The sequence below is a fragment of the Cardiocondyla obscurior genome, linkage group LG07 (genome assembly GCF_019399895.1).
Source record: "Cardiocondyla obscurior isolate alpha-2009 linkage group LG07, Cobs3.1, whole genome shotgun sequence".
NCBI lineage: Eukaryota > Metazoa > Arthropoda > Insecta > Hymenoptera > Formicidae > Cardiocondyla > Cardiocondyla obscurior.
In genome coordinates this window covers 4219580-4245973 of record NC_091870.1, presented here as the reverse complement: position 1 = coordinate 4245973, position 26394 = coordinate 4219580, and the positions used below count along the sequence as shown (strand labels likewise).

Below are 26394 nucleotides of genomic sequence, written 5' to 3'. Positions count from 1 at the left end.
TTAATTTCTTTTCCATCAATTCGTGATTTCTCCCACATAGCCGTGAAATAAAATTGAAAAATATAAGTGTTTAATTTAATAACTGCAATTATTCAATTTAGTAATTTATAAAACAATATAAAAATAGAAAAAATATAACGTACCTTGCATAATGCAGCGCAATAATTAAATTTTTTATTTTCTAAGCCGCAATTTGCCCGCCATATATGTAAACGATGAGGATCCCTCGGAAAGTTGTTCATTTTGCAAGTAGCGCTTGAATTTGTACATTCTTGAAGAAATGTTGTGTATCCGACCGGGAATCTCCTTCCAAAAATTCAGTCCGAAATACGGGGAAAGGAAAAAAGCGCGTTCCACGTTACAAAAGAGTTTATTTCCGAAACAAGATTTTCGTCACAAAAGAAACATGTAAATAAGAGTTGTCAAAGCGCGACGAAAACGAAGGAGTTGAGACTAGCGATCTCACGATTAATACAACGATGGACTGCATGCGGTGAACTCCGCTTCCGATCGATTTTTTAATTGTACTGAGCTGCGGTGAGACGCGATCTCACCTTTTATAAACTTATTCCGTCAAGAACATGCTTGGCGGTTAGAGACACATCAAGACACAATATACATACGAATTACAAAGTGCCTTGTCTATTTGGCATTGAGCATTAGCCTGGCACTGAGGCCAACGACCGCGACATCAACAATGCCAACAAAGGAAAGGAAAATATAAGAAGTTATAAAAACATAACGGCGACAAAGTCAGCGAAATAAAGTGAGAATACGAAATAACGTTAGCCGATGAAATAATTACAGGCTGTATAATTCTTATAAAATAATTCGGAAGAGTCTCGAACATTCCGCCCGCCTCGCGAAGATACACGCGAAATTAGAAAGATTCTCTTCCTTCAGAAACAATAATCGCAAGCAATTAATTATGATTAATAAATTGAACCGTCGAAAAAATACTAATGATGTAAATACAACACAGACCAGGCCACGCGAATATATGTAACCAAAGAATGAATTGAAATGAAATGAGTATGAGGACAGCACGATGAAGTCCGAGGGCGGACTACAATGCGGTTATGAACTTCACAAAAAAGAAAAAACATGAAAAAAAACCGATTTAATTGCCGGAAAATTTCACTTCTGAACAATTCGCTCCAGGGAGGAGTACAATTTTTACAATGGGCCTGGTAAACGAAGACCGAGCTATACGCACGGAAACAACCCGCTCCGCTCCATCGCTTCCGGGGTGCACTGCCGTAATCCGTGCAAGAGGCCACCTCGCAGGGGAAGATAGCTCGTTTCTTAACAGGCACAGCTGCCCAACAGAAGGTGCGGGCATAGGGGAGCACCATTTTGGCCTCGACGAAAGTCCTTGTAGGTACTCATTCGACCACCGCTTCCAGAACTGGTCTTGCATCTGCTAAACCTCCTGCCAGCGAGAGAGGCGATTGACCTAAACGTCCAAGAGAGAGGGCTCCGGAAAGCTCAGGAGAGCGGATCCGACGAGAAAATGTCAGGGCGGACAGATCATCTGGGTCATCGCTCAAGGGTGAGAGAGGCCGAGAATTTAAGCACGCCTCTATCCCAGCCAAGAGCGTAGACATCTCCTCGTACGTCAACGTTGATTCGTCAATGACCCGTCGAAGATGACGTTTCACGGATTTTACAGCTGCTTCCCAAAGACCACCGAAGTGAGGAGCGGCCGGAGGGTTGAAGCGCCACTGAACGTGTTCCTCGGCCAGGGCGCTAAAAATGGAGCTTACTTCCTTGCTGCCGGCCTTGAAGAGTCGCCGAAACTCAGCCTCGGCACCTGCGAAATTGGTGCCACAGTCACTGTACATAGCCTGTGGCAAGCCTCTCCACGCGACAAAGCGTCTGAAGATTGAAAAAAACGCCTCCGCCGTGTAGTCGGACACCACATGCTCCACATGCACCGCGCGAGTGCTAAAGCATATGAAAACCGCAACGAATGCCTTGGTAGCCTTGTGTCCTCTACCCTTGGAAGTCCGCACCATAATAGGGCCGGCATAATCGATGCCGGTGTGTAAGAAAGGCCTCGAAGGTCGGAATCTGGCGGCGGGAAGATCAGCCATGATCTGCTGTGGTACTGCCGTCCGCCATCGCGCACACCGCACGCAACGAAAGATATGACCCTTGACTAGTGAACGGCCTCCAGGCACCCAGTACCGCCGACGAAAAAATCCCAAGGTCTGCTGCACACCTCCGTGCAACACTCGAGCATGACATGCGGCCACAACCAGCTGAGTGAAATGTGAGTCCTTCGGCAAAATGACAGGATGCTTTTCGTCATAGGACAGCAAAAAATGTCGTAACCTTCCTTCCACTCGCAACAATCCTTGGTCATCCAGAAATGGAATCAGTTTAGAAAGAGAGTGTCTCCGGGAGAGGCTCTTTCCTAAAACAATCGAATTCATCTCGGCCGAGAAATGCGCAGTCTGGACCACGCGCAGCCACGTGAGCAAGCTCCGCTGAAGTTCGACGGCATCCAACCTTGAAGAATCATGGGCCACCGTAACGTTCCTGGACCGCAACCAACGAAGACACCATGCAGAAACACGCATGAGCCTTGACAATGAAGAAAACCTGAGCAGAAATTCAGAATCGCTTGGCTTATTCATGGCGTCACAAATATGACTCTTGATCCGAGCCTCGGGCAAATCGGCCTCCTCTAACATAACCCCCTCACGGGCCATCTCACCAGAGGCACCCGATAGCCAAGAGGGGCCTCTCCACCAAAGCTTCAATGTCTTCAGTTCTCCGGGATCCAGCCCCCGAGAGGCACAGTCAGCCGGATTGCTAGCACCGTCCACATGATGCCAAACCGCCTCTGGCAAAATCCGCTGCACCTCTGACACTCGGTTGGTCACGAAGGTTGTCCACCGCGAAGGGTGACGCCGAAACCATCCCAGCACGACCATGGAATCTGACCATAAATGAACCGGGGCCGATGTCAATCTTAGCTAAAGAAGCACGTGACAGGTCACCTTCGCCAACAACACGGCCGCGCACAGCTCGAGTCGAGGAACAAATATCTGTTTCAAAGGGGCCACTCGAGTTTTCGCCATTATAAGAACGAAGTTCCACTCACGTTTCCCGGCAAGACGAGACCGAAGATAAATTACGGCAGCAAAGGCTCGTTCCGAAGCGTCGGCAAAGCCATGTATTTCAAATTCGCCGAGCGTCTTCAATCTAAGCCAGCGAGGAACTCGCAGCTCAGCCAGTATCGGGAGGGCCTCCAAGTATCTCTGTCAGAAAATTTCATCATCTCTATCCAGAGCAGCGTCCCAATCGAGCCTCTTCAACCACAGTCCCTGGATGAAGATTTTTGCTCTCACCACAACAGGCGCCAACCATCCCAAGAGATCAAACAATTGAGCTGCCTGCGCAAGCACCGTGCGCTTGGAAATTATCTCCGCCGGCTGCACACGCATGCTGAAGGAAAAGTCGTCCGACTTAGGATGCCATTGTAACCCCAGCGCTGCATGATTGACCTCAGGGTCCCACGAACGAACTCCCGGCACCGATAAATCAGCAGCTGGAATGTGCTCAAGTAATGAAACATCATAGGCAACCCACTTTTTCAACGGAATTCCGCCCGCCGAGCACATCCCTCGCAGCTCGCATATGCCTCTAAACGCCTCCTCTACCGATTCACCGCCCGATAGAATATCGTCGACGTACGTTTCTTCCACGAGTGTCTTTGCACCGAGAGGAAACCGAGCTCCTTCGTCACGAGCCAGCTGCCGTAATGCGCGGATGGCCAGAAATGGCGCCGATGTCAGCCCGTATGTGACGGTGTTCAATCTGTATTCCTTGACAGGCTGAGAAATGCATTCCCGCCACAGAATGCGTTGGAGGTCGTGATCGTCCGGATGCACCTCAACTTGGCGGTACATCTTCTCAATATCCGCAGAGAAGACAAAGGCGTGTCTGCGCCACTGCAACAACACATCCGCCAATGTTGGCAAAAGATTAGAGCCAGCCAAGAGACTCCCGTTAAGCGACGATCCTCCGGTCAAGGCCGCGGGGCCATTGAATACGACGCGAAGCTTCGCCGTTGGCCCACTGCCCTTGAAGACTCCATGGTGTGAGAGAAAACATGCTCGCATGGATTTCGATACATCCGATGCGGGCGACATGTGCCCGAGCAGTTCATACTCTCGCATGAACTCCACATATCGCCGTTTGAACTCCGGTTCTCGCGCAAAGCGACGCTCAACTCCGGAGAGAGCACGGCGAGCCAAGGTACGCGTGCCTGTAAGGTTCGGGACCGCCTCACGTACAGGAATCCGCACAATGTATCTTCCGGAAGCATTACGAGAGTGAGAATTTTCAAAAAATTCTTCGCATTTAACATCCTCCGCGGAAACTGCAAGTTGATTTAATGGTAATTCTTCCTGTTCCCAAAACCGACGCACCAACCTCGATAATGAATCGCCTATCGCGCAACACATCACAGAGCGTGCCCCCGCGTGTATTTCATGGCCCACAGGGCCAGAAACGATCCAACCGATGCTAGTCTCCTGAGCGATGGGGTCACGCCCCCCGCACCAAGTCTGGTCGCAAAATCGCGGCAAAAACGTCTGCGCCGAGCAATAATTCTAATTTATTGTTTGACATAAAATCTCGATCGGCTAAAGTAATACCGCGGAGATGCGGCCACTTGCGAACGGCAGCAGTCGATAGCCCGGCGTAAACGATTAATTTTGCCAGTATCACCGCGCGAATATTTAACTCCGCCTCATTGTTGAGCGAAGAGATCTGCAAACTTACTCGGCCACGCGCCACTCCAGTCTGTCGACCGCCAACGCCAAAAATTGCGAGACTCACTTTTTCCCTTGGTAATCTCAGCCGTTGAACCAAGCTCTCTGTTACCAATGACATTTCCGATCCCTGATCAATCAACGCGCGGACGTGATGAGTCACGCCGAACTCATCCCGCACGGCAACACGCGCCGTAGCCAGCAACACTGCTATCCTTTCGTGGGGCTCGTGAGAGACCTGGTGAGCCAGCGCACCAGACAAAGATTCACCACTTTCCGTAATCTCCGCGCGACATGCATCATGCAAGGCGGTGTGATGTTTTCTGTCGCACACGGTGCAAGTGCGCCGGGACAGGTAGTCTACGACTCTGTGTCTGCTCAAGCAATTCAGGCACAGGCCATTGGCAAGAACGAACGCTTTGCGGTCGGCAGCGTTCTTCCTCTTGAACACGTCGCAAAGTATCACGAAATGATCCTTTCTGCATAATGGGCATCGTTCTCATTCGGGTTTGACGTAATCTTTCCGAGCAAGGTGAGCCCTTACCGGCTTTTCGACCCGCTCGCTGGCCTTGGATTCCCAGGATGACTTCTCCGGCTGCAAAACTTTCAAAGTATGTAGACGCTTCTCCATGAACCGTCTCAGATCTTCATACGAAGGCGGCGTAGCACTCTCACCCGTTACGGACTCCCATTCCTTCCGAGATTTAATGTCGAGCATCTCCACTGTGATGAAGACGAAAAGGTCTTCGCTTGAGGTAATGGGGCGGTTGATGCCCGCCAGCGAACCTACAGTACCGGTGCGTGGTAAAGTCTGCGCAAGTCGGTCGCCGACTCGGACTTTATTTTTGGCAACGCGGTATAGTTGGAGAAAAAAGAGCGTACGAGCAATCTCTTATTTTCGTAAAACTCGCATAATCTATCCCACGCCGGAGCAAAGTTTTCTGCGGTCAGCTGGTATTGCCGTAAGAGCTGCTGTGCGTCGCCCTTTAAACTCGATTTCAAGTAATGAAATCGAGAAACATCTGACACCGTGAGGTCTTCTATAATAAGCGATTGAAATAAATCTCGAAATTCGGGCCAATCTTCATACCACCCCGAAAACGCAGGAATGTGCACCTTTGGTAAAGAAGCTCGAGCGGGACCCGGCACCACCGTCCTTGGCGCAGCTTCCTTGGATTGAGCCCCTTCAAGTGCTTCCCTCCACACCATTAAGTCTGCCTTTTGGCTCAAAAAAATCTCTTCTGCCCTGTCCAGAGCATTGGATTTATGGTACTTACTTTCTCGGAGTTCCTCCCAGTGATCGTGACGAAGCCTCTCATAAATTTCTTCAAACTTCTTCCACTTGTCATTTAAAGATTGGATAGAGGCCTCGATCAACGCGGAATTGATTCGCTTCGTGCCCAATTTCTTCAGGTTAACCACTGTACGGTTCATGCGCTCTTCAAGATCAAACTGATCCCGCAGTAGCCTCTCCATGATTAAAATCACTGACACGCGAAATGACTATATTTACCGAATTGCCGAAACTTCAAGAAATATCCGGCTCGAAGGACCAGAAATGTTGTGTATCCGACCGGGAATCTCCTTCCGAAAATTCAGTCCGAAATACGGGGAAAGGAAAAAAGCGCGTTCCACGTTACAAAAGAGTTTATTTCCGAAAGCAAAATTCTCGTCACAAAAAAAAACATGTAAATAAGAGTTGTCAAAGCGCGACGAAAACAAAGGAGTTGAGACTAGCGATTTCACGATTAATACAACGATGGACTGCATGCGGTGAACTCCGCTTCCGATCGAATTTTTAATTGTACTGAGCTGCGGTGAGACGCGATCTCACCTTTTATAAACTTATTCCGTCAAGAACATGCTTGGCGGTTAGAGACACATCAAGACACAATATACATACGAATTACAAAGTGCCTTGTCTATTTGGCATTGAGCATTAGCCTGGCACTGAGGCCAACGACCGCGACATCAACAATGCCGACAAAGGAAAGGAAAATATAAGAAGTTATAAAAACATAACGGCGACGAAGTCGGCGAAATAAAGTGAGAATACGAAATAACGTGAGCCGACGAAATAATTACAGGCTGTATAATTCTTATAAAATAATTCGGAAGAGTCTCGAACACTTCTGCTGCACATGTCACCATCGTATTTAACTGAAAAATTAATTATAATAAATACGTATAAAAATAAATATTTTTTATTACTAATATATTTCTAATATATTAGTAATTAGGTCTATCTATTATACAGGGTGTCCCGCGAAATGCGGAAAATTTCTCGGGTATAGATAGACATTAGGAATATATTTTGAAAAGTTTAGCACCAATTTGTCGAATTCGCGATTTTAATATTTATACGAATTTTTATAACCGAGCAAATAAGAGCGCGCTCTTAGAAACGATCCACGCCTAATAGCATTGACTCTGCCCCAGCTTATCGATTGGCTGATCTCTCTTTCGGCGGGTCTAGTGAAGGTAAGAGATACGGATGGGGAGGGGGGAGGAAAGAGGGGATCGGACAATCGCTAAGCGACGAAAAAGCTGGGGCAGAATCAATGCTATTAGGCGTGGATCGCTTCTAAGAGCGCGCTCTTATTCGCTCGGTTATAAAAATTCGTAAAAATATTAAAATCGCGAATTTGACAAATTGGTACTAAACTTTTCTAAATATATTCCTAATGTCTACCTACATTCAAAAGATTTTCTGCATTTCGCGGGACACCCTGTATAAATATAAATATTATATAAAGATAAATTGTTTTGTGGTATAACTCAAAAGATTAACCATACGTTATTATTTCTTTAAAAAAGTCATTATGTTAGAATCGTATGTTAAAATTAGAGAGTACAGTGCTTCTTTTTAGATAGACAGTTCACAAGCAAGTAAAGTTCTTTTTCTTGAGACTTCGTCGTGTGGTCCATGATGGGCGGTAGAAATCGCGTGATTGGTTTTCACATAAGTATTAAGAGCCAATAGTGGTCAGCGCAAAATTCGTGGTGTTAGTGCGGCTATCGCTTATCGCGTTATTGTTTACCGAATTATCGTATGCCGACATCGCAGCGACGGGTTTTTGGTCTGTCTACGTCAACGCTGATAAAGATTCAAGTGATCTTATGTTCCACGCGATCTATTATCCTTTAGAATTCTATTCATTCTTAGCTATGTATGACTAAGCTACGTTACAAGATTTATAAATATAAAATAAAATATATTTCTAAATGTATATTATATGATATTATTATATTAATATTATATGATCTTTTAAACAACAACTTTAATAAAACTTTTACTTAACTTTTAACTATTAAATTTTCACTTAATTAATTTTTAACTATTAACTTCGAACTTAACTATTACCATTTAACTATTAATTTTTAACTTTTTTCTTTATATTATTTATTAAAGTTATACATATATGCACGTTGTACATCAAATAACATGTGTGACATGTGACATGTTATGTACGATATCGTTATGTACGATATTGCCCAGACGATCTGGTCTGATTGGCTGGCTACCGGAAATGATCGTAAAATGGCGGAGCCAATCAGAAAGTGGGACCTGCGTTGGCTCCACTCTCCTTTTACCCACTCAACGGTTACGCTACCATCTTACGCGCGCTCTCGTGCTTTACTTGGTTGCGTGCGTTTGTGCCGAGCTGATCTCGGGCGGTGTTCTGTGAATTTCCTGGAAAACTAAAAGATCTTGTTATCTGTGCGACTGTCGTGGCTAAAAAGTGCGGTAAAGTCCACTATGAGTTAGGAGGGAGGGAGGGAAGGAGGGTGGGAGGGAAGGAGGGAAGGAGGGAGAGAGGGATAGAGAAAGGGAGGGGAGAGAGAGAGAGAGAGAGAGAGGAAGGGAGGGAGGGAGGAAAGGAGAGAGAGGGAGGGGGAGGGGGAGAGAGAGAGGGGGGTAGAAAGAGGGAGGGAGAGAAAGAGAGGGATGGGGAGAGAGAGAGAAATACCGACCAGACTCAGGCGCTCCCAAGCCTCGACCGAGCTTTTCCGGCGCCGGACACCGCGGCCGACCTGTACATACTGCGCCGAAAACTTGCAACCGCGAAACGCTGTTACGCCCGTCACGGCCTAAACGGCCCTCCTGTACACTTGCGCCAAGAATCCGTGACCGCGGAGGATTTTTACGACCGACACGGCCTGAATGATCCGATCTGTACATTTGCACCGAAGACTCACGACCGCGGAAACTATCACGCTCGACACGGTCTGAGCGGCCTTACCTGTACACTAGGTGCCGAGGACTTACGACCACGGAGTTTAGTTGCGACCAACATGACCCGAGCGGCCTTACCGGTACACACGTACAGAGGACTCACAGCCACAGAGTTAGTTGCGATCGATACGGCTCGAACGCTCCTTCCCCCCTTCCGCCACTCCACACGTTATCGCTAGGACGCTTGTCTATTCTTACTCTGTGCGAGCAATTAAGTTCATGTGACTTGTTTTCTTTCGTTTCACTTAAGGCCTGAAGTCCGTTTACCAAATTTATATGTTCGCGACATCAAGCCTAATTCTTCTGTAAATATTTAACCACTAGGAAGTAGTCTATAATGAAGTAATTTTGTATTTAATCACGTCTCGGTTTTGGTCCGTACCCCGGATTCCGGCGAGCTTTACTCCGGTAAAGGTAACCGCGTTACACAATTACAAAATATGTAAAATTAAAACTTTTTTTGAAATTATTTTTTACTTTGAAATTATAATTTAATATTTTAATTAATAACTTCTTAAACATTGTTCTTAAATCAAATTTTATGTATGTAATAGATCCTCTCGATTATTAAGATACATAATGCCACAATCATACTGATCATCACCATTGTTAAACTCGGCATTATGTCGCTTAAATCTACACTACCAGTGATCCAATGCTTCGAAATTTGAAGTTGTTTTGTAAGGTATTCGTTTTTCAATTTACTCATAACACCATTAAGCTGAAATCGCCTCAAGCTGGAAAAAAAAAAATATTAGAAAAGCTTGTTTGAAAAAAAAAAGTATTGTAGTATAAGGTGCTTTATAGTTAATGGAAAATTTTTTAGAAGATGATTGAATTTGTAGCTTGTATAATAACATTAAGACATGAAACAATGTTCACACATTGTCCGTAAAAATTTGTACTAAACAGAATATAAAATTCTTATTTTGACAATAACTAAAATTAATATTTTTGTGCTAATAATATTAATGTTCTTTGAGATCTGTAATTAATTAAAGAACCCCGCACTATTCATATGGAAAATCTATTGCGGTAAACTCAATTTTAATAAAAGGTACAAAAAGCGCTAAGCATATGCGCGCATGATGCGCTGTCAAGAATTATGTTCTACAAGTGTATGTAACGAGGAATTTATGAACGCCTCAATTCGGCAAACACCAATTAAACCGTCGGTCCGACTATCGTCCAGCAAAACAAAGGAGCGCGGTACGCTCCAACCCTTTTCTTATAAAGCAAACTTGCGGTAACTAGATAAAAACGATCCGCAAGCCTCGCGAGACTGATTGTGAGTCTCACAATGGACTTCCCACGATAGAGCCAAAAACGACCGAAAACTACCGAACGCGGCCGTCGACGACACGCATAATTTTGAGCAATGCCGCACCAAACTCCTCAAAAACGTCAGCGCATTATTCTTCATCCCGAACATCTCGGATTTCGCTTTTTAGAGTATAAAACTGCGAAATCCGGAAAATCCAGGGCAGTCTTCAAATCCGACGAACACCGAGCACATCATCAACACTCTGATCTACTTTGTTGCTCATCGTTTTCTAGGATTGCTACAGCCCCGGACTCGAGCGTTCTCGGCTTCCACCAAGCATTCTTGGCTATTAATCCAGTCTGGGCCCTTTCAGTCATGACCTCTGTCGTTACCAACAGCAATTTTTTTACACGATCGGTATATTAGGGATCGAGTGTTCTTTATTTCTGTTGAGTGTTTTCGACTACCGGTCACTACGTGCATAAGGTTTCCCATCCGCCGCAAAATAGACGCCGTCACTGCGCCGCGACAGCACATCTACAAGTTTCCGCGCCGTAAAAGCACCTCGACAAAATCTTGACCATTATAATATTGCGTCCGGTAAACTGCGTTCACACCGCACCGCTTTTGCCAGGGAAAATGCGTTAATATTATTTCTGTAAAGACAATTATTGTTAATATTGTTTTGTTCAATAAAACTAGTAGAAATTCAAGGTAACTTCACAAGTTGTCTGACACTCCGATCGAACTCGCATACGTGACAAGCCGCCGTGCAGTCTGTTAGACCGTCATTTAACCATTAATAACGGGGGGTGTTACAAGTCTTGATATGAAAAAACGGCGCTAATACAAGGAAGAAATAAAAACAATTTAAGAAATAAATAAATATTACAGCTCCATTATATGTAATTCGGAACACAAGAATGGGTAGCAGTAGCGAAGATATTTTTCTTTAAGTAAATTTATTTTTAAAAAGAAATTATGTACAAATTATTTTTTTGTATTAATTTAGAAGCACGCAAAAATTGATTTAGACGTCAGGAAAAATATCGGTAATTAGTTAAGCCGACGTTTGGACTTACGTTTCCAAAGCGTAGCGTAACAGATGTAAAGAGAATAGGTGTGAGTAAAAAATGTTTAGTGGTATAAATAGAAGAAAGTGAAAAAGAAAAGTAATGGTTAAAAGAGTAGGAGGGATATAAAGAAGTAAAAAGGAGGGAAGAAAAGGGCGTAGGTAAGGGATGAAAGGTAAAATGTAAAAAGTTTTGGAGCATAAAAAGAAGTAAGGTTATATGAGAAAGAATTTAAAAAGGAAGTGAAAGAGCATATAAAGTGAAAATGAGAAAGAGTAAGAGGAAGGAGTAAAATAGAAAGTGTGAAGGACTTAATGAGCAAGTCAGAAGTGGTTAGAATAGAAAGGGCCAAGTAAAATAAGGGTTAGAGTTGGGGTATAAGGAAAAGGATAGGTAAAGGTAAAGAGACAAAGTAAATAAAGAAAAAGAAAAAAGATTAACAGAGGGGAGAAAAAAGAGTGGAAGTTTAAGAGAAATTGATGAATATTTTAAGAGGAAGAAGAAAAGCGATAGAATAGGAAAAGAGGAGGGATTTAGTCTTCTTAGTAAAAGTCAGAAGACGGCAAAATCACTGATGGAGGAAGAAAAAAAAAGAAACTGATAAAACTTATAATGGATATAAAAATAAAGATAAAAACAGGAGTAGAAGAAATCAAAGAAGAAAATAAGAAAATAAGAAAGGAATTAGGAGAAATGAGAAAAGTGAAAGAAGAATGGAGAAGAGAAAAACGAGAAATAAGGGTGTTAAAAGATTTGAAATAGTAATTAGTTTTGTCACCGCCGCGGGGGCAGCACCTCGTGGCCAATCGCCGGCGACAGATCGATATCGATTTGTCGTTCGATATTTTGCCTCCGATTCTCGAAGGCGTTGCCGGCTCGAGTCTCTCTCAGTGTTCACTCAGCTGTGCCTAGCATCGTCTCGTGTGCAACGAAGCTCTTTGTGCAACTCTAGAAGATTACTCATAGATCAACTCATCAGGAAAACTCAAGCCATTGTCTACAGTGCAACTCAGCAAGCGCATCTTCGCCGTGTGCAAAATTCGAAGAACCGACTGGACGACATCATCCTGCAGCACGAGGCATGTTGAACCTCGTGCTCAGTTACTCAAAAGACTTCGCAGCGTATTAGCTCCATAATTTATACAATTGTGCTTACAGTTTCAACTTAGTGCGAACTCCAAAACTCTCAACTCAACCGTGAACTCAGGAAACTCATCCTAAATTCAGTGCAGATCTCATCGGGCGGACACGTGCTCACCGCGTGTCGCCGCGTGGCTTTAACACGAAGGAATTATACCCGCCTTTTCGTATAATCTCAACAGGCCACGACCGCGTACCATCCCCGCGGCGTTTTCGTATAAATTCATTTTTGCAATACTCATTTTAATACAAAGGGAAAGAATAGAAATAGTGAAGAAGAAGATAGAAGTGGAAAACGGAAGAAACAAAGAGAAAAAATGGAGGAGGATAAAGGAAAAAGTAAGTAAAATTGAAAAAAAGCAAAGAAGTGACAAAGAGAAGGACAGCAAGGGAGTAAAAATAGAAATTAGAGAAAAGATAAAAAAATTAGATAGAAAAGTGGAGAAAAAAGAGACAGAGAAAAAAAGAAAGAATGTGGTGATAAGAAGAATGAAGACAGGAGAAAAGATGCAAGATTGTGTGAAGGAAGTGGACAAAATTTTGAAGGAAATTAGAGCAGAGGTGAAGGTGAAAGGAATAAGATGTTGCATCGTGGCCGGTGTAATTGGGGTTTGCTACGGGCAACTAGTGATCGGTGATAATGTGGCAGGAGTATGGAACAAATAATTAATCTTTTACGTTTTGGTCCTTTATTTATCCCAATTATTCCTCTTAAACAGTCGGCAAGTTCCGTTGGTCGTGTGATATCTCGGCACGCGTCAACGCTCCAGTTGCACGCGATGCGTGGTTCCAAGATTACTGGTCCTGTCCGGTACTCGGGACATTGTATTTGTATTCGACTGTTGCCAAGTGAAAAAATAGGCAATCAGTCGAATTTCTTCGATGGGATCCAAGTTCGATGCCCGTCAAAGTTGTTGAACTGAACGCGACTTTTGACCGGCGATTTCTGCAATTCGGCATTTTATTTTGCGCGTGCAGAAATCGCCGGTTGTGACCGAAAGCTCCGTTGCTAAGGGCTCGGGTTACAATAAAGGGAATAGGAATAGGTAAGGAAAGAGAGGAGGTTATAATAGTAAAAACGGAAGCGGAGAAAGAGAAAAAAAAAATAATACAGAATAAAAGAAAGTTAAAGGGAAGAGACGTCTAGATACAAGAAGACAAAACGTGGTAGAAAAAAGAGTCGGTTAGAAGTTAAAGAAGATACCAAAAAAAGAAAAAAAAATATGAATAGAAAAAGAGAGAATTAATATAGAAGGGGTGATGGAACAAGAATAAGGAAGATTTGGTGAATAGAAGAGAAGATAGAAAGAAGAGGGAAGAGCAGAGGAAAGGAAAGAAGGGCGGGAAGAGGAAAGAAGAATGATTGAGAATTGGAAGGAAAAAAGAAAAAAGACGGAAGAAAGAAAGTATAAACATAGAGATGGGGGGAGAGGGTGAGTAACAGTGGCATTTTGGAATGTGACAGGTGTGACCGTGATATGGTGCGGTTGTGGGTCCGTTCGCCGGAACGTTATCACAGGAGGAGCCGGGTGTCGATAAATAAAGAGTCTTCTCCTATATCTCTGTTGCACACTTTATTCTTTTTTGTGATTATATTACAGTAAATACGCGTCGCGTGACTTTTGTTAGGAAAGCCTGCAACGGCTTTCTTTACCGTCGCTCATGTACAGTGACCGGCAATAATGGTCTGTCTCACTGCAGCGACGGCGGCTACCGCGCGTGAGGTGGGGTGGTGTGCGTGAGGCCTCACCGCGGATCGCGTACGTGAGGCGCGGAACGCTGAAAGGAGCGAAATAACGAGGGAAAATTTGGAGGGAGGCATTTTTATGCTCTATTCTGTTCACGACCGTGCGTGTGAGAGAGAAAGCATGAGTGAACGCTAAGAAATTATTATAGGCGCACCTTCATTCTCTCGCTTGCACACGTTTGTGTTTATACAGGCGCGCAAGGATAGAAGTATATCGCAAGAGTACGCTATTAATTCTAGCGTATACTTTAAGACATTTCGCGACTTTTGACAATCAAAATTAAATACTCGTGTTACTTATATTATAAATATATATTTTTACATTACGTATAATTTAATTTCGATTGTTAAAAGTCGCAAATTGTCTTAAAGTATACGCTTGAATTAATAGCGTACTCTTGCGATATACTTCTATCCTTGCGCGCCCGTATAAACACGAACGTGTGCAAGCGAGAGAACGAAGGTGAGCCTATAATAATTTCTTAGCGTTCACTCATGCTTTCTCTCTCACACGCACGGTCGCGAACAGAACAGAGCATGAAAATGCCTCCCTCCAAATTTTCCTTTGTCCTCTCGCTTCTTTCGGCGTTCCGTTCCTCACGTACGCGATCCGCGGTGAGGTCTCACGCACACCACCCCACCTCACGCGCGGTAGCCGCTGTCGCCGCAGTGAGACAGACCATTATTGCCGGTTACTGTACTCCGCCGAGTTGTAACCTCAGCGAGTTTCGGCCGCGGTGGTTGACCGGATGGGTTTGTCAACCCAACAAACTTATTTTAATCGTTGCGTATAAGTTCATCGCTCTGTTTCGACATCGGGCGATAATCCCGAGGTTCTTGCCCGATTGCGAAAGTGCAGGGCAATTTTTGGAAATGGTTTGCAACCAGAGCGCATTCTTCAGAATGCTGCTCAGGTTACAACACAGAGATAGAAAACAAAGATAAAGAATTTTGGGAAGTAATAAAAAAATAAGATATACTGATTTTAATGGAAACGTGGATAAAAGAAAAAGGAGAAAAAAAAATAAGAGAAAAGGTCTCGGGGGATTATATATGGGAAGCGTAGTGAACTAAAAGAAAATATAGAAAAAGAAGGGCAATAGGAAGTATATTAGTTGGAGTTAGAAAGGGAATAAAAATGAAGAAGGAAAAAAGAAGTGGAGAATATAGTAAAAGTATTACGATGAAAAGGGTAACAGTAGAAGAGATAAAATGGAAAGTAATAAAGGTATATATAAACGAATAAGAAGAGAAAAAATAAGAAGTTTTAAGAAATTGAATGGAAGAGGAAAAAGAAGGAAGGAAGGTATTGATTGGGGGAAATTTTAATATGATGACCAAAAGGGAACAAGAGAAGATAAATAAAGAGGAAGAAGAGAAAAGGATATCGAGAAATTCAAAAAATAAGAAAATTAATAATGCGGGGAAAAAATGATAAGGATACTGGAAGGTGTAGGGTGGGCGGTGTTGAATGGGGTAATGAGGGAGGATAAGGATGGGAGCTGGACATATAAGGGGCCGAAAAAGGTATCGGTGATTGACTATATATTGGGAAATTAGGAGACGTGAGAGGGAATAAAGGAAATAAAAATTGGAAGCAGAATAAACTCGGACCATTTCCCGATAATAGTACCAATAAAAACGGAGGGATCAGGAGAAGATATGACAAAAAAAATGAACAAAAAGAATGTGGCAGTGGAATAAGAAAGAAAAAGCAGAATTTGAAAAAAAAATAAAAAGATTATGAAGAGAGGAAAAAATGGAATAAGAGAATATAACTGGTAAAGTAGAGAAAATTCTGGAAAAAGGGCAGGAGGAAAAGAGGACATTAAAGTATAAAGAATGGTAAGATGAGGAATGTAAGAAAGTGAAGAAGAAAGGAAGAATGTAATTAAGAAAGTGGAGAAAAAGAGTAGAAAGAAAACAAAATATAGAAACAGAAAAAAAGTACAATGAACTGTCTCAGAGAAAAAAGGGAGAAGGCAGAGAAATGGATAATGAAAGTTAAAAGTGCGAAAACAAAGGGGTAAGTATGGGAGGTAATGAATAGATAAGATGAAAAAGGGGGGAAGGTATTGAAATGGAAGAATAAAAAGAATACTTTAAAGAAATACTGAGAGTGGAGTACAGGACTGGTATAAGAGCAAGGGAGATGGAAAGGGAAGATAAATAGGCAGATATAGAAAAAGAAGAAGTAATGAAGGCACTGAAAAATTGAGAGACAAAAAAGTGGTAGAAAGGGGTGAAATTCCTGGGCAGGCATGGAAATGATAGAATAGGTTTGGAAAATTCGTAATAGAGTGTAGAAAGGAAAACGAAAATTAAGAGAATGGAAAGAAGGCATAGTGGTGCCGGTGAAGAAGAAAAAAAATTAAGTTATGGTGGAAGAATTTAGGGGGATTACGATAATACCCACGTTGTATAAAATTTACGCAATGACTTTGGCGAAAAGGATAAGTGAAAAAATAGAGGAAAAAGGTTTATTGGCGAAGGGGCAAGTGGGATTCAAGAAAGGTATGGGCGCGATGGACAATGTTTACGTGATAAATTATTTAATAAATTGACAAATAAACAGAAAAAGGAGTAAACTTGTGCTATTCTTTGTAGATTTCAAAGTAGCTTTTGATACGATAAACAGGGAAATTTTATTAGAAAGTATGAAAAAAAGGGAGATAAAAAAAGGAACTGGTAGAGATATAGAGAATTGATGGAGAAAACTATATTTAGAGTAAGAGTAAGATGTTCAAAGATTTGAATTATGTAATAGTCATTGTTACCGCCGCGGGGGCAGCACCTCATGGCCGATCGTCGGCGATGAATCGATATCGATCCGTTGTTCGATTATTGCATCCGATTCTCAAAGGCGTTGCCGGCTCGAGTCTTATCACTGTCGTTTCAGCTGTGCCAAGCATCACCTCGTGTGCGTCAACGTACAGTGTGCTTTTCATAGGAATCTTACTCATCGTGTCACTCATCGGTTCACTCATCGCTTTGTCTTTAGTGCAACTCATCCAGATCATCCTCGCCGTGTGCAACACGCCTAGAATCATCTGGAAGACATCATCCTGCAGCACGAGACGTGTTGAACTTCGTGCTCAGTAGCTTATTAGACTTCGCAGCGTGTGATCTCATAATTAATATAATTGTGATTTTAGTTAAACTTTAGTTAAACAGTGCGGGCTCTAAGATATATTCAGACGGATAGATCTCAATTTATTGTAAAACTCTCGTGAAAACTCATCGAACATTCAGTGTGGATCTCATTTACCGGCCACGTACTCATCGAGTGTCTCCGCGTGATCGGTTTGAACGAAGGACATAACATCCGCCTTTTTGTGCTATTTTAACCGGCCACGATTGCGTTAACATTTCCGCGGTGTAACTCTTAATTTTGTAAAAACTCATTTTTATACAGTAGAAGAAGAAATGAGGAGAGAGTTCTAGACAAGAAAGGGGGTTAGGCAAAGATGTCCATTGGGCCCGATATTATTTAATGTTTTGATGGCGGACTTGGAAGAGGAAATTAGTAAAGAAAGTTGTAGTGAAATAAAAAAAAAAGAAAAAAAGTGTATACAATAAGCTATGCAGACGATGTGGTGTTGATGGTAGAAAATGAAGACGAGATGAGGAATGTGATAGCGAGTTTGGAAAAGTACATGGATAGAAAAGGATTGATAGTGAACACGGAGAAATCGAAAATAATGAGGTGCAGAAAAAGGCGAGAAAGAAAGAGATAAATGCAATGGAGATGGAAAAGTAAAAAGAAGAAAGAGATAGGAGTATATTGGTATTTGGGGCACATGATAAAAAGAAATGCAGGACGAGAGGAACAGGTGAGAGAGCGACTAAAGAAAGCGTGGGGATGGAGAGAAAAAGAGGGAATGAAAAGAGAACAGAAAAGATATTTTGAAACGACCTGCTTGCGCGGCGGGTCTCGAATGTCGGGCCAGCGAGCCCGGGACGCTCGTCGGGACGCAGGATCCGAGTGTGTAAGGTCGTGAATGCACCGAGACGAATTTAGATAATAAAAAAAAATGAATTTATTAAATAACTGCGACGTCCAGTTGGTCAAGCGGCGCCAATAGATATATACAAGACAGATAATTACAATTGATGATGCAGGCGCGAAAATAGTTCTTCGGTGGGTGCGTCGGCCCTTTAGATCTCGATCGATATAACGCGTGCGCGGGACGTTAATTCGCGGCTGGTCGCGGATGCCCCACGTGAGGCGCGATGGGTGTCGCGGAACAGTGGGCGCGGTTTTCGGCGCGGGTCGTAGATCTCGCAATTGATCCTGTCGGAAGGACCGGTGGTACGCGGGACGCGGGCGCGGAACGGCGGGCGGGGCCCGCGGTACAATTAATCGCGATGGGCGCGGTTTCGATCTATGCGCGCGGTACAATATAGATATGCGTTGCTGGATCGCGAATGAGGTGAAACGTTTGGTCAGGATGCACCTTGACCGGTGTTGTTAGCCAAGAGTTTTTGGCCGAGGCGGAGAGCTCTCCACCCCGTGGATCACGACGGTGCGACGGGATCTTAATGTGTTTCGAGCCTTTCCGTAACGCAGACGTAAGATCGAGAGTCCTCGAAGGAGGCGGAGTGCGCTCCACCCCACGAGCTAGACGTGCGTACGTTAGAGTTCGGAACGAGAGGATTGTGAGCGCCAGGAGCTCCTGGCCGAGACGAAGATCGCTTCACCCCGTGGTTCGTGGTGCTCTAGGATCGGATGTTCGCTCGAGAGCAAACGGATCAGGACGGTCCCGCTGAGTCCTGGCGTCGGCTTTTTATACATAAGAAGTGACGACGCAGGGTTGCCGGGGCTCAGCGGGGCTCGTGACGTGTCCCGACGCGTGGCGCCGAGGCCCCGGAATGCGGCGGCGCTCGGGAACGCTCAGCTAAGTCCGCGGATGGACTTAGCCGCGGAACGGCTACGCGTTGCCGTTCTTTTCCGGCGTTACAAAATTATAAAGTTTGGGGCGCACCGCGCCCCGGGTCCCCGCCGGACGGTGTTGTGTCCGGCGGCCGGCCGATGTTGTGGCCGGAACGGTGCATCGCCGGGTGCACCGTTAAAATTTAAAATGGTTAATGGCAATAGAAACAAGTGCGCTAGGTGTAATAGAATTCACTAATTACATGAGATGCCCGAGATCGTACGGGCAGCGCGGTAAATTGCTAAGAGATCACGAGTCAACCTGGTGACCGGAATGGGCCATGTGCCACTAGGATGATTGCGTCCGCGCGCAGTGACTATTCACGCGAGATGAGCGGTCCTTAATTAAATGAATACTGAGTGAACCGGGCACGGCGATGCACACAAAAACGAGCGGTCAGACCAAAAAATGAGGCGTATTCCGTAATTGAGCTCGCGTATTGAAAACGCCGTGAGCATGTGCACGAGCACGCTGCCACCACGTGCACGGACAGTGAGGTTTTATCCGTATTTCCTTGAGCTGACTGCTTTGTAAGTGGATAAGAGCAATTCTCGCACTTCCTGAGAAACACTGCTTGACCACCGGTCACTTCATAATGAGCTAACACCAAGAGACAATGAGAAAACCAAGAGAAAATTTTAGAGCCGTATGTAAGCACTGACGTTCAGAACGAAAAGAAGGATTAAAACCGGTAGACGCCGCACGTGGCGCGGATTATCGATAAATTACCGGTCCGTGTCGTGGTGCCATCGCGTAATTATGCGCGACACTAAATCAAAAGCGCGGTCTCGTCGAGCGGGCCCGTTAAATCGCGAATACTAGGAGACATAGTGGGAGACAAGATGCAAAGAGAGAAGTTAAGAACAAGAATGGGTAGGAGATCATGGAGGTATGAAAAAAGGTTAATAGAAGAAAAGAAAAGTGAAGTATTGAGAGTATGTAAAGAAGAAATTATGAAACAGGGAAGAAGAGGTGTAGAAGAGTCAAAATAGGAGAGGAAAAGGAGCGAATTTTTTAAGGAAAAGGGAAAATGAAAGAAATAGATATACAGGTATGTGAACAAGGAGAATGGTACGAGAAAGCGAAAAAAGGAAGTGCAGAAAAAGGAGAGAAAAGAAAAATAAGGGAGTTGATGTTTAATAATTGGTGTAAAAGAATAAAGGAGAAGGGAATACCAGGATATTTTTAAATTAAATGGGAAAAAGAAGATGTCAGATTAGCTAGAAATAGAATTGGGGAAGGTTTAAAAGGAAGTAAGTATTCGGTGGATGTATTGTGAGTACAAATTAATTTGGTCCGTTTTTATAAGACGGCCCTGGCTGTTACGAATAATAATAACATACAAATAATAACAACTAATTTCGGTAAACTTCAGAGAAATTAGACACCTGTGAACAATGTTCAATACAGTTCGCTTAGAGTTTTCGTCAAGAACCATGTTTTTTACTCTATTGAATATGGTAAATTTTGTTTTAACTAAATAAATAAATTTTACAAAAAAATTGGTACAGCTCCTACACAGCTCACCGATTATTTTCAGCACATACTCTCAGTGGGTTGCAGTCGCAAAACCGGTTACCACCCCTTGCAGATCGTCTTCGTATTACAGGTTGTTTTCATCTCACAGATTGTCTTCGTCTCACAGATTGTCTTCCTTTAGCAGGTCGTCCTCGCCTCGCCGATCGTCTACGCTCTGCCAGTACTTCACATCTCACCAGCCAGTCACACCAATTTAGTCTTTCTTCCTGCAGCTCAATCAGGAGCTCTCCGTCCTCTCAATCCTCTGGTTACAACCTAGCGTTACTTGATTCCCTCGTTCATTAGTTGCTTTTTTTGGACTGTATCTGGTTCGAAGAACCAAAATTTGTTTGTTGGTATTTTCCAAAAGTAATGTCAAAAACAGGATTAAACGTCCTCATATATTGTAAGAGATTGAATTTGGTATGTCTTTTAATATCGTGTGCAGCCTTTATTTGAGTTACCTCGCACAGGAAGGTTTATAGTACAAACCGTGTGATAAATTATTAAAGGTACCAGTGATCGCCTGCGCATAAAAGTCGAAGGTTTGATCATCGTGTTGCACCACAGACGGTTCTGTGGAGTCCGTTCTCCGAACTATGTAGGATGTAGATGGCGAAAATAAAATTTGTTTTTATAATTTAATCGTTATTCTTTTATTTCGGTTTCCTTTCGTACACTACGTGAATAGATTCGCAGACGGCAATGCGTGCGTCGCGGAAGTATGCTCAATAACTGCCCGCGGGCGGCCCGTGGTCGCCCGCTAATATACTCTGCTGTTGCTATGTAAAAAATTAGAGTACTCAACCGTTTGCGAGTGGCAACCGCGAAGATTCTCGAATCGTCGCGTCGCGGCCGGAAACGCCGAGTTACCGTTATCGGCGAGTTTCTACTGAATTGTCGATTCAATTCGCGCGTCCAGAAACTCGCCGGTTATTCTCGAGTCTTTTGTTGCCAGGGGCTCGGGATATAACAGTCGTGTGCTTTAACGTACATGTAAGACATATTTTTTTTAGCAAGCGCTCATTGCCGTGCCTCGATTTCCTTTTTATATATCCCAGAAACAAAGAACTTTTGTTTTTCCCTTTCCTTCCAATTGTTAATTATTTTGCGCATTATTTACATTTGTTATTTTTTACATAATTAATTTTTTTTTACAGAAATAGATAGCATTTCGTTTGTAGTTGTTTGTAGTAACTTTTATTTTGTTTGTAGTCCCGTTAATTATTAAAATTGCGTAATTTTTAATCCCCTTAAAATTACCTTTTTTTAAAAAAAAGGTATAAAAAAGCGCCAAGTATAAGCGCGCGAAATTAAAATTGCTACAAAATAAATAAAATTACAATCAAAACTAGAACCCTCAAAAAGAAATAAAATGTTTACTGTAATATTGAACACTCTTTATTAAAGTTATGAGATCAAATAATTGCGCCAAGAACCTAAAGAAACTAGAAAATTTTAAACAGTACAAATCATGTAAAACCGTATGAAAATAGACCTAGGTTTGTCCCAATGATGTAACGTGGTAATGTAAAGAAAGAAAAAAAAAAAAAATTTTGGCGCTGCAAAACCAAATCTTCAAAATCTCAAATTATAATATTATTTTTTGCGTTGTGCTACGCATTAGATTTGGTTTTATAGCGCCAAGGTTTTTTGTCCATGGATGGACAGATGTTATTTATGACCACATATGGAGTCAATAAAAACTGCCTTGTGCATTTCATTTTAAAAATGCGAAAATAAATCGTATTCCGGGTAAAATTTTTTTGAAAATTTCAGGAAAATGTTCAGAATGTGATACGAAAATTAATATTTATAGTACCGAGGAACCGAATTCCGAAGGTATTAATTTATACGTATCTACATATGATACTCAAAACGTTACGCATATAAATAAACAGCATTTACGCGGAGAAAAAAGAAAAAACGTCGTAAAAGAAATTATTAAAAAATCTATTTATACATGGCGTAGAGATAAAGCCAACGAATTAATGAAATTCGGTGATGTGGAGCCTGTAAATTTATATTCAGAAGATGTTTTGCGTAAAGCAAAACAATTATATCAAGACAAACAATTAGGATTAATAAAAGAAACAGACCCAATCTCATCTCTTGTTAAAATAAAATACGAATTAGAATTGTAACGGTGCACCCGGCGATGCATCGTTCCGGCCACAACAACGGCCGGCCGCCGGACACAACACCGTTCGGCGGGGACCCGGGGCGCGGTGCGCCCCAAACTTCATATTTTTATATACGTCGACACAGCACGGCAACGCATAGCCGTTCCGCGGCTAAGTCCATCCGCGGACTTAGCCGAGCGTCTCCGAGCGCCGCCGAACCGCGCCGTCGACGTCGAGGCCCATCGTTTCCGAGCGCGCCGCATCCCGGGGCCTCGGCGCCACGCGTTGGGACACGTCACGTATCCCGCTGAGCCCCGGCAACTCTGCGCCGTCACTTTTTATGTATCAAAAGTCGACGCCAGGACTCAGCGGGACCGTCCTGATCCGTTCGCTCTCGAGCGAACATCCGTTCCTAGAGCACGAAACCACGAGGTGAAGCGATCTTCGTCTCGGCCAGGAGATCCTGGCGCTCACGATCCTCTAGTTTCGAACTCTGACCGAACGCACGACTAGCTCGTGGGGTGGAGCGCACTCCGCCTCCTTCGAGGACTCTCGATCCTACGTCTGCGACACGGAAAGACTCGAAACGCATTTAAGATCCCGTCGCACCGTCGTGATCCACGGGGTGGAGAGATCTCCGCCTCGGCCAAGAACTCTTGGCTAGCGACACAGGTCAAGGTGCATCCTGCCCAAGCGCATCGCATCCTCCGCGATCCACCGACGCATAGAAATTTCAGACCGCGCGCTAGATCACTCCGTACCGTGATCAATAGTACGGCGGGCCCCGCCCGTCGGTCCGCGCCCGCGCCCCGCATACCGCCGGTCCTTCCGCCAGGACCGATCCCGGGATCTACGATCCGCGCCGAAAACCGCGCCCACGGTTCCGCGCCACCCACCGCGCCTCACGTGGGGCATCCGCGACCATCCGCGAATTTACACCTCGCGCACGCGTTACATCGATCCGCGATCGAAAGGGCCGACGCGCCCACCAGCGAACTGTATCCGCGCCGCACATTTATTATCTTTGTCTTGTTACCATTCTGTATATATACATCGGCGCCGCTTGACCAAGCGGACGTCGTGGTTAATTAATAAATAGTCTTTTTTGTTATTACATCCGTCTCGGTGCATTCTCGACCTCGCCTACTCGAATCCTGCGTCCCGACGAGCGTCCCGGGCTCGCTGGCCCGACATTCGAGACCCGCCGCGAAAGCAGGTCGTTTCAGAATTTTCAGGCTCTATTTATCAAATAGGTGTAGATAAATTTTTCACTAACTTTTTGCAGTTACAGTATTTATACATGTACCCGGGAACATTGGACACTATATAACTTTTATAAAAAAGATTAAAGGTAACTGGCAAAAGTACGATGATCTTACAACAAATAAAATAATATCTTCAGTAACAAGTCGCGAACTTTACCAAAAAAGAAGCATTCACGTTCTGTATTATGTAAAAAAATAAAATTTAAACGTGTACCTTTTATATATTATAAACATCTTTATTTAAAAAGAAAATAAAAACAAAAAAAATAAAAACAAGAAAATTAAAACCAAAAAAACAAAAAATAAAAACAAAAAAATTAAAAAAAATTTTTTAAATAAGAAACAAAAAAAACTACTACAAACAACTACAAACGATTCTCTAGCTACCTGCGCAAGTGGATTTCAAATATCTTAATCTCAGGTGCTACTCTTTTTTTAAATATTTTATAATTAATAATTAACGGAACTACAAACAAATTAAGTTACTACAAACAACTACAAACGAAATGCTATCTATTTCTGTAAAAAAAAGTTAATTATGTAAAAGTGGGGTGCTAAGTTCACACAGGTAGACAAAGCCGCCTTCAGCAAATTTTACGAAATCTAAATATACCATTCAGTGAAACTGCATTGATTGAAGAACTGCGTACATTATTAAGAGTACATATTACTAGAGTAAAAGCAGACAAAGAAAAAGTGCAGCCCAAGATAGTAGTTTCCGCAACGGACGTTGACAGTGCAAACAGCGAAGCGAGAGATATCACCCCCCGAAGTGGACAAAGATTAGAGATTACTCACACAATGGCTGGAAAGAATAATACGTCGAAATTAGAGTTCCACTTAGGCAAGGATGATTGGAAACTGTATATGGAACGACTCGAATTATATTTCACGGCTAACGATATAGCTGCCGATAAACAAGTAGCTGTTCTTTTAACAAAAATATCAGCTGAAACATACAAGTTAATTAGAGGTTTGTGTGCCTCAGCGAAGCCCAGTGAAAAATCATTCGCTGAACTCACTAAATTAATGAAAAATCATTTATTACCTAAACCATCTAAAACAATGGAACGTTGTAAATTCTACAAGGCACACCAGTCACCAACGGAATCCGTCGCAGAATTCTCGGCGCGATTAAAAAGTTTATCAATAAATTGTGAGTTCGACAACGCTAATACAGCTTTACGGGATCAATTTGTGTGCGGTCTAAAGGACCATTCAATAAAAAAGGCATTATTTCGCGAAGAAAAATTAACATTTGACTCAGCATATAAAATTGCAGCGGCAATGGAAGAAGCGGAAAAGAATGCTTTATCAACAAACAAGATGACTACTGATAATTCAAGTGTAAACGTTATTCAATCGGCCAGAAGAGGAAGATCGCGAACTACGCGAGAAAGAAGCTCGTATCGAGGAACGTATCATGGTAATAAGCAAGGCCGTTATTCTTCCAACGTCGGCAATTCGCGAACTTCAACGAGTGACGGCAACCCAGCTTCACGGAACGCCGCCCGTTCCCAAGTTACGGGGCGCTTCACATGCTATTGTTGTGGTAAGCAAAATCATTGGGCACGGGATTGCTATCACCGTTTCAGCACTTGTACAAACTGCAAACGCAAAGGACATCTGGCATTAATGTGCAAAGCATCACGGAAATCATAGGTACAACACGTAAATTCATCGAGTGATGAAGAATCTGACTTTTATAACATTAAAGACACTAAGTTACCTTCGCCCAGCGCAACTAATGCCGTAAGACCTAAGATAATAGCGGAACCGATGTTTTTAGATGTTCTCGTTAATAATAAAAATTGCCACATAGAATTAGACTTGGGATCGTACGCGACAATTATTTCAAAGCACGATAAAGATAAATATTTTCCAGACTGCACGATAACTAGCGCCGGATCATTGAACGCTTATGGTAAAATTCCACTTGAATGTGAGGGAGTGTTGGAAAATTTGAAAGTTTAATTAGGTAATCGCGAAGCAATATTAAAAATGCAGGTTTTATCTCGGGATGGACCTATGCTGATCGGTAGACAATTTCTTAAAGCTTTCGGGCTATGGCCTCTTCCATTAAAATTGTCAACAAGTAACAACGAATGTAATAAAGTCAATCTTATTAATCTAACAACACAATTTGCCACAAAATTTCCTAAATTATTTGGCTTCGGCCCAGGACTGTATAATAAAGGTACACTAAAATTACAATTAAAAGAAGACGCACAGCCTGTCGCTCTAAAAGCTCGCCACTTGCCATTCGTATTATCGCAAAAAAACGTAAACCATGGCCAAACGTAAAC

General features: G+C 43.2%; 2 protein-coding genes across 2 annotated transcripts; both read right to left on the bottom strand.

Annotated features, from left to right (window-relative positions):
• Nucleotides 1–1385: 1385 nt before the first annotated feature.
• On the bottom strand, nt 1386–2942 carry LOC139104050 (uncharacterized). Its single transcript, XM_070659277.1, has one exon. The coding sequence runs from the start codon at nt 2940–2942 to the stop codon at nt 1386–1388; it is 1557 nt and encodes a 518-aa protein (XP_070515378.1).
• A 330-nt stretch (nt 2943–3272) lies between these two features.
• LOC139104049 (uncharacterized) lies at nt 3273–6263 on the bottom strand. The gene is made up of 4 exons (XM_070659276.1): nt 5670–6263; nt 5332–5598; nt 4798–5229; nt 3273–4607 (listed from the first exon to the last, which is right to left on the bottom strand). The coding sequence occupies exons 1-4, from the start codon at nt 6261–6263 to the stop codon at nt 3273–3275; spliced, it is 2628 nt and encodes an 875-aa protein (XP_070515377.1).
• Between the last annotated feature and the right edge of the window lie 20131 nt (nt 6264–26394).

Coding starts and splice junctions, on each gene's coding strand:
- LOC139104049 (XM_070659276.1), bottom strand. CDS start 6,263: ATGGAGAGGCTACTGCGGGATCAGTTTGATCTTGAAGAGCGCATGAAC. Junction 5,599..5,669: donor ACGAAAATAAGAGATTGCTC/GTACGCTCTTTT, acceptor CGACTTGCGCAG/ACTTTACCACGCACCGGTAC. Junction 4,608..4,797: donor CTGGAGTGGCGCGTGGCCGA/GTAAGTTTGCAG, acceptor TGCTCGGCGCAG/ACGTTTTTGCCGCGATTTTG.
- LOC139104050 (XM_070659277.1), bottom strand. CDS start 2,942: ATGGTCGTGCTGGGATGGTTTCGGCGTCACCCTTCGCGGTGGACAACC.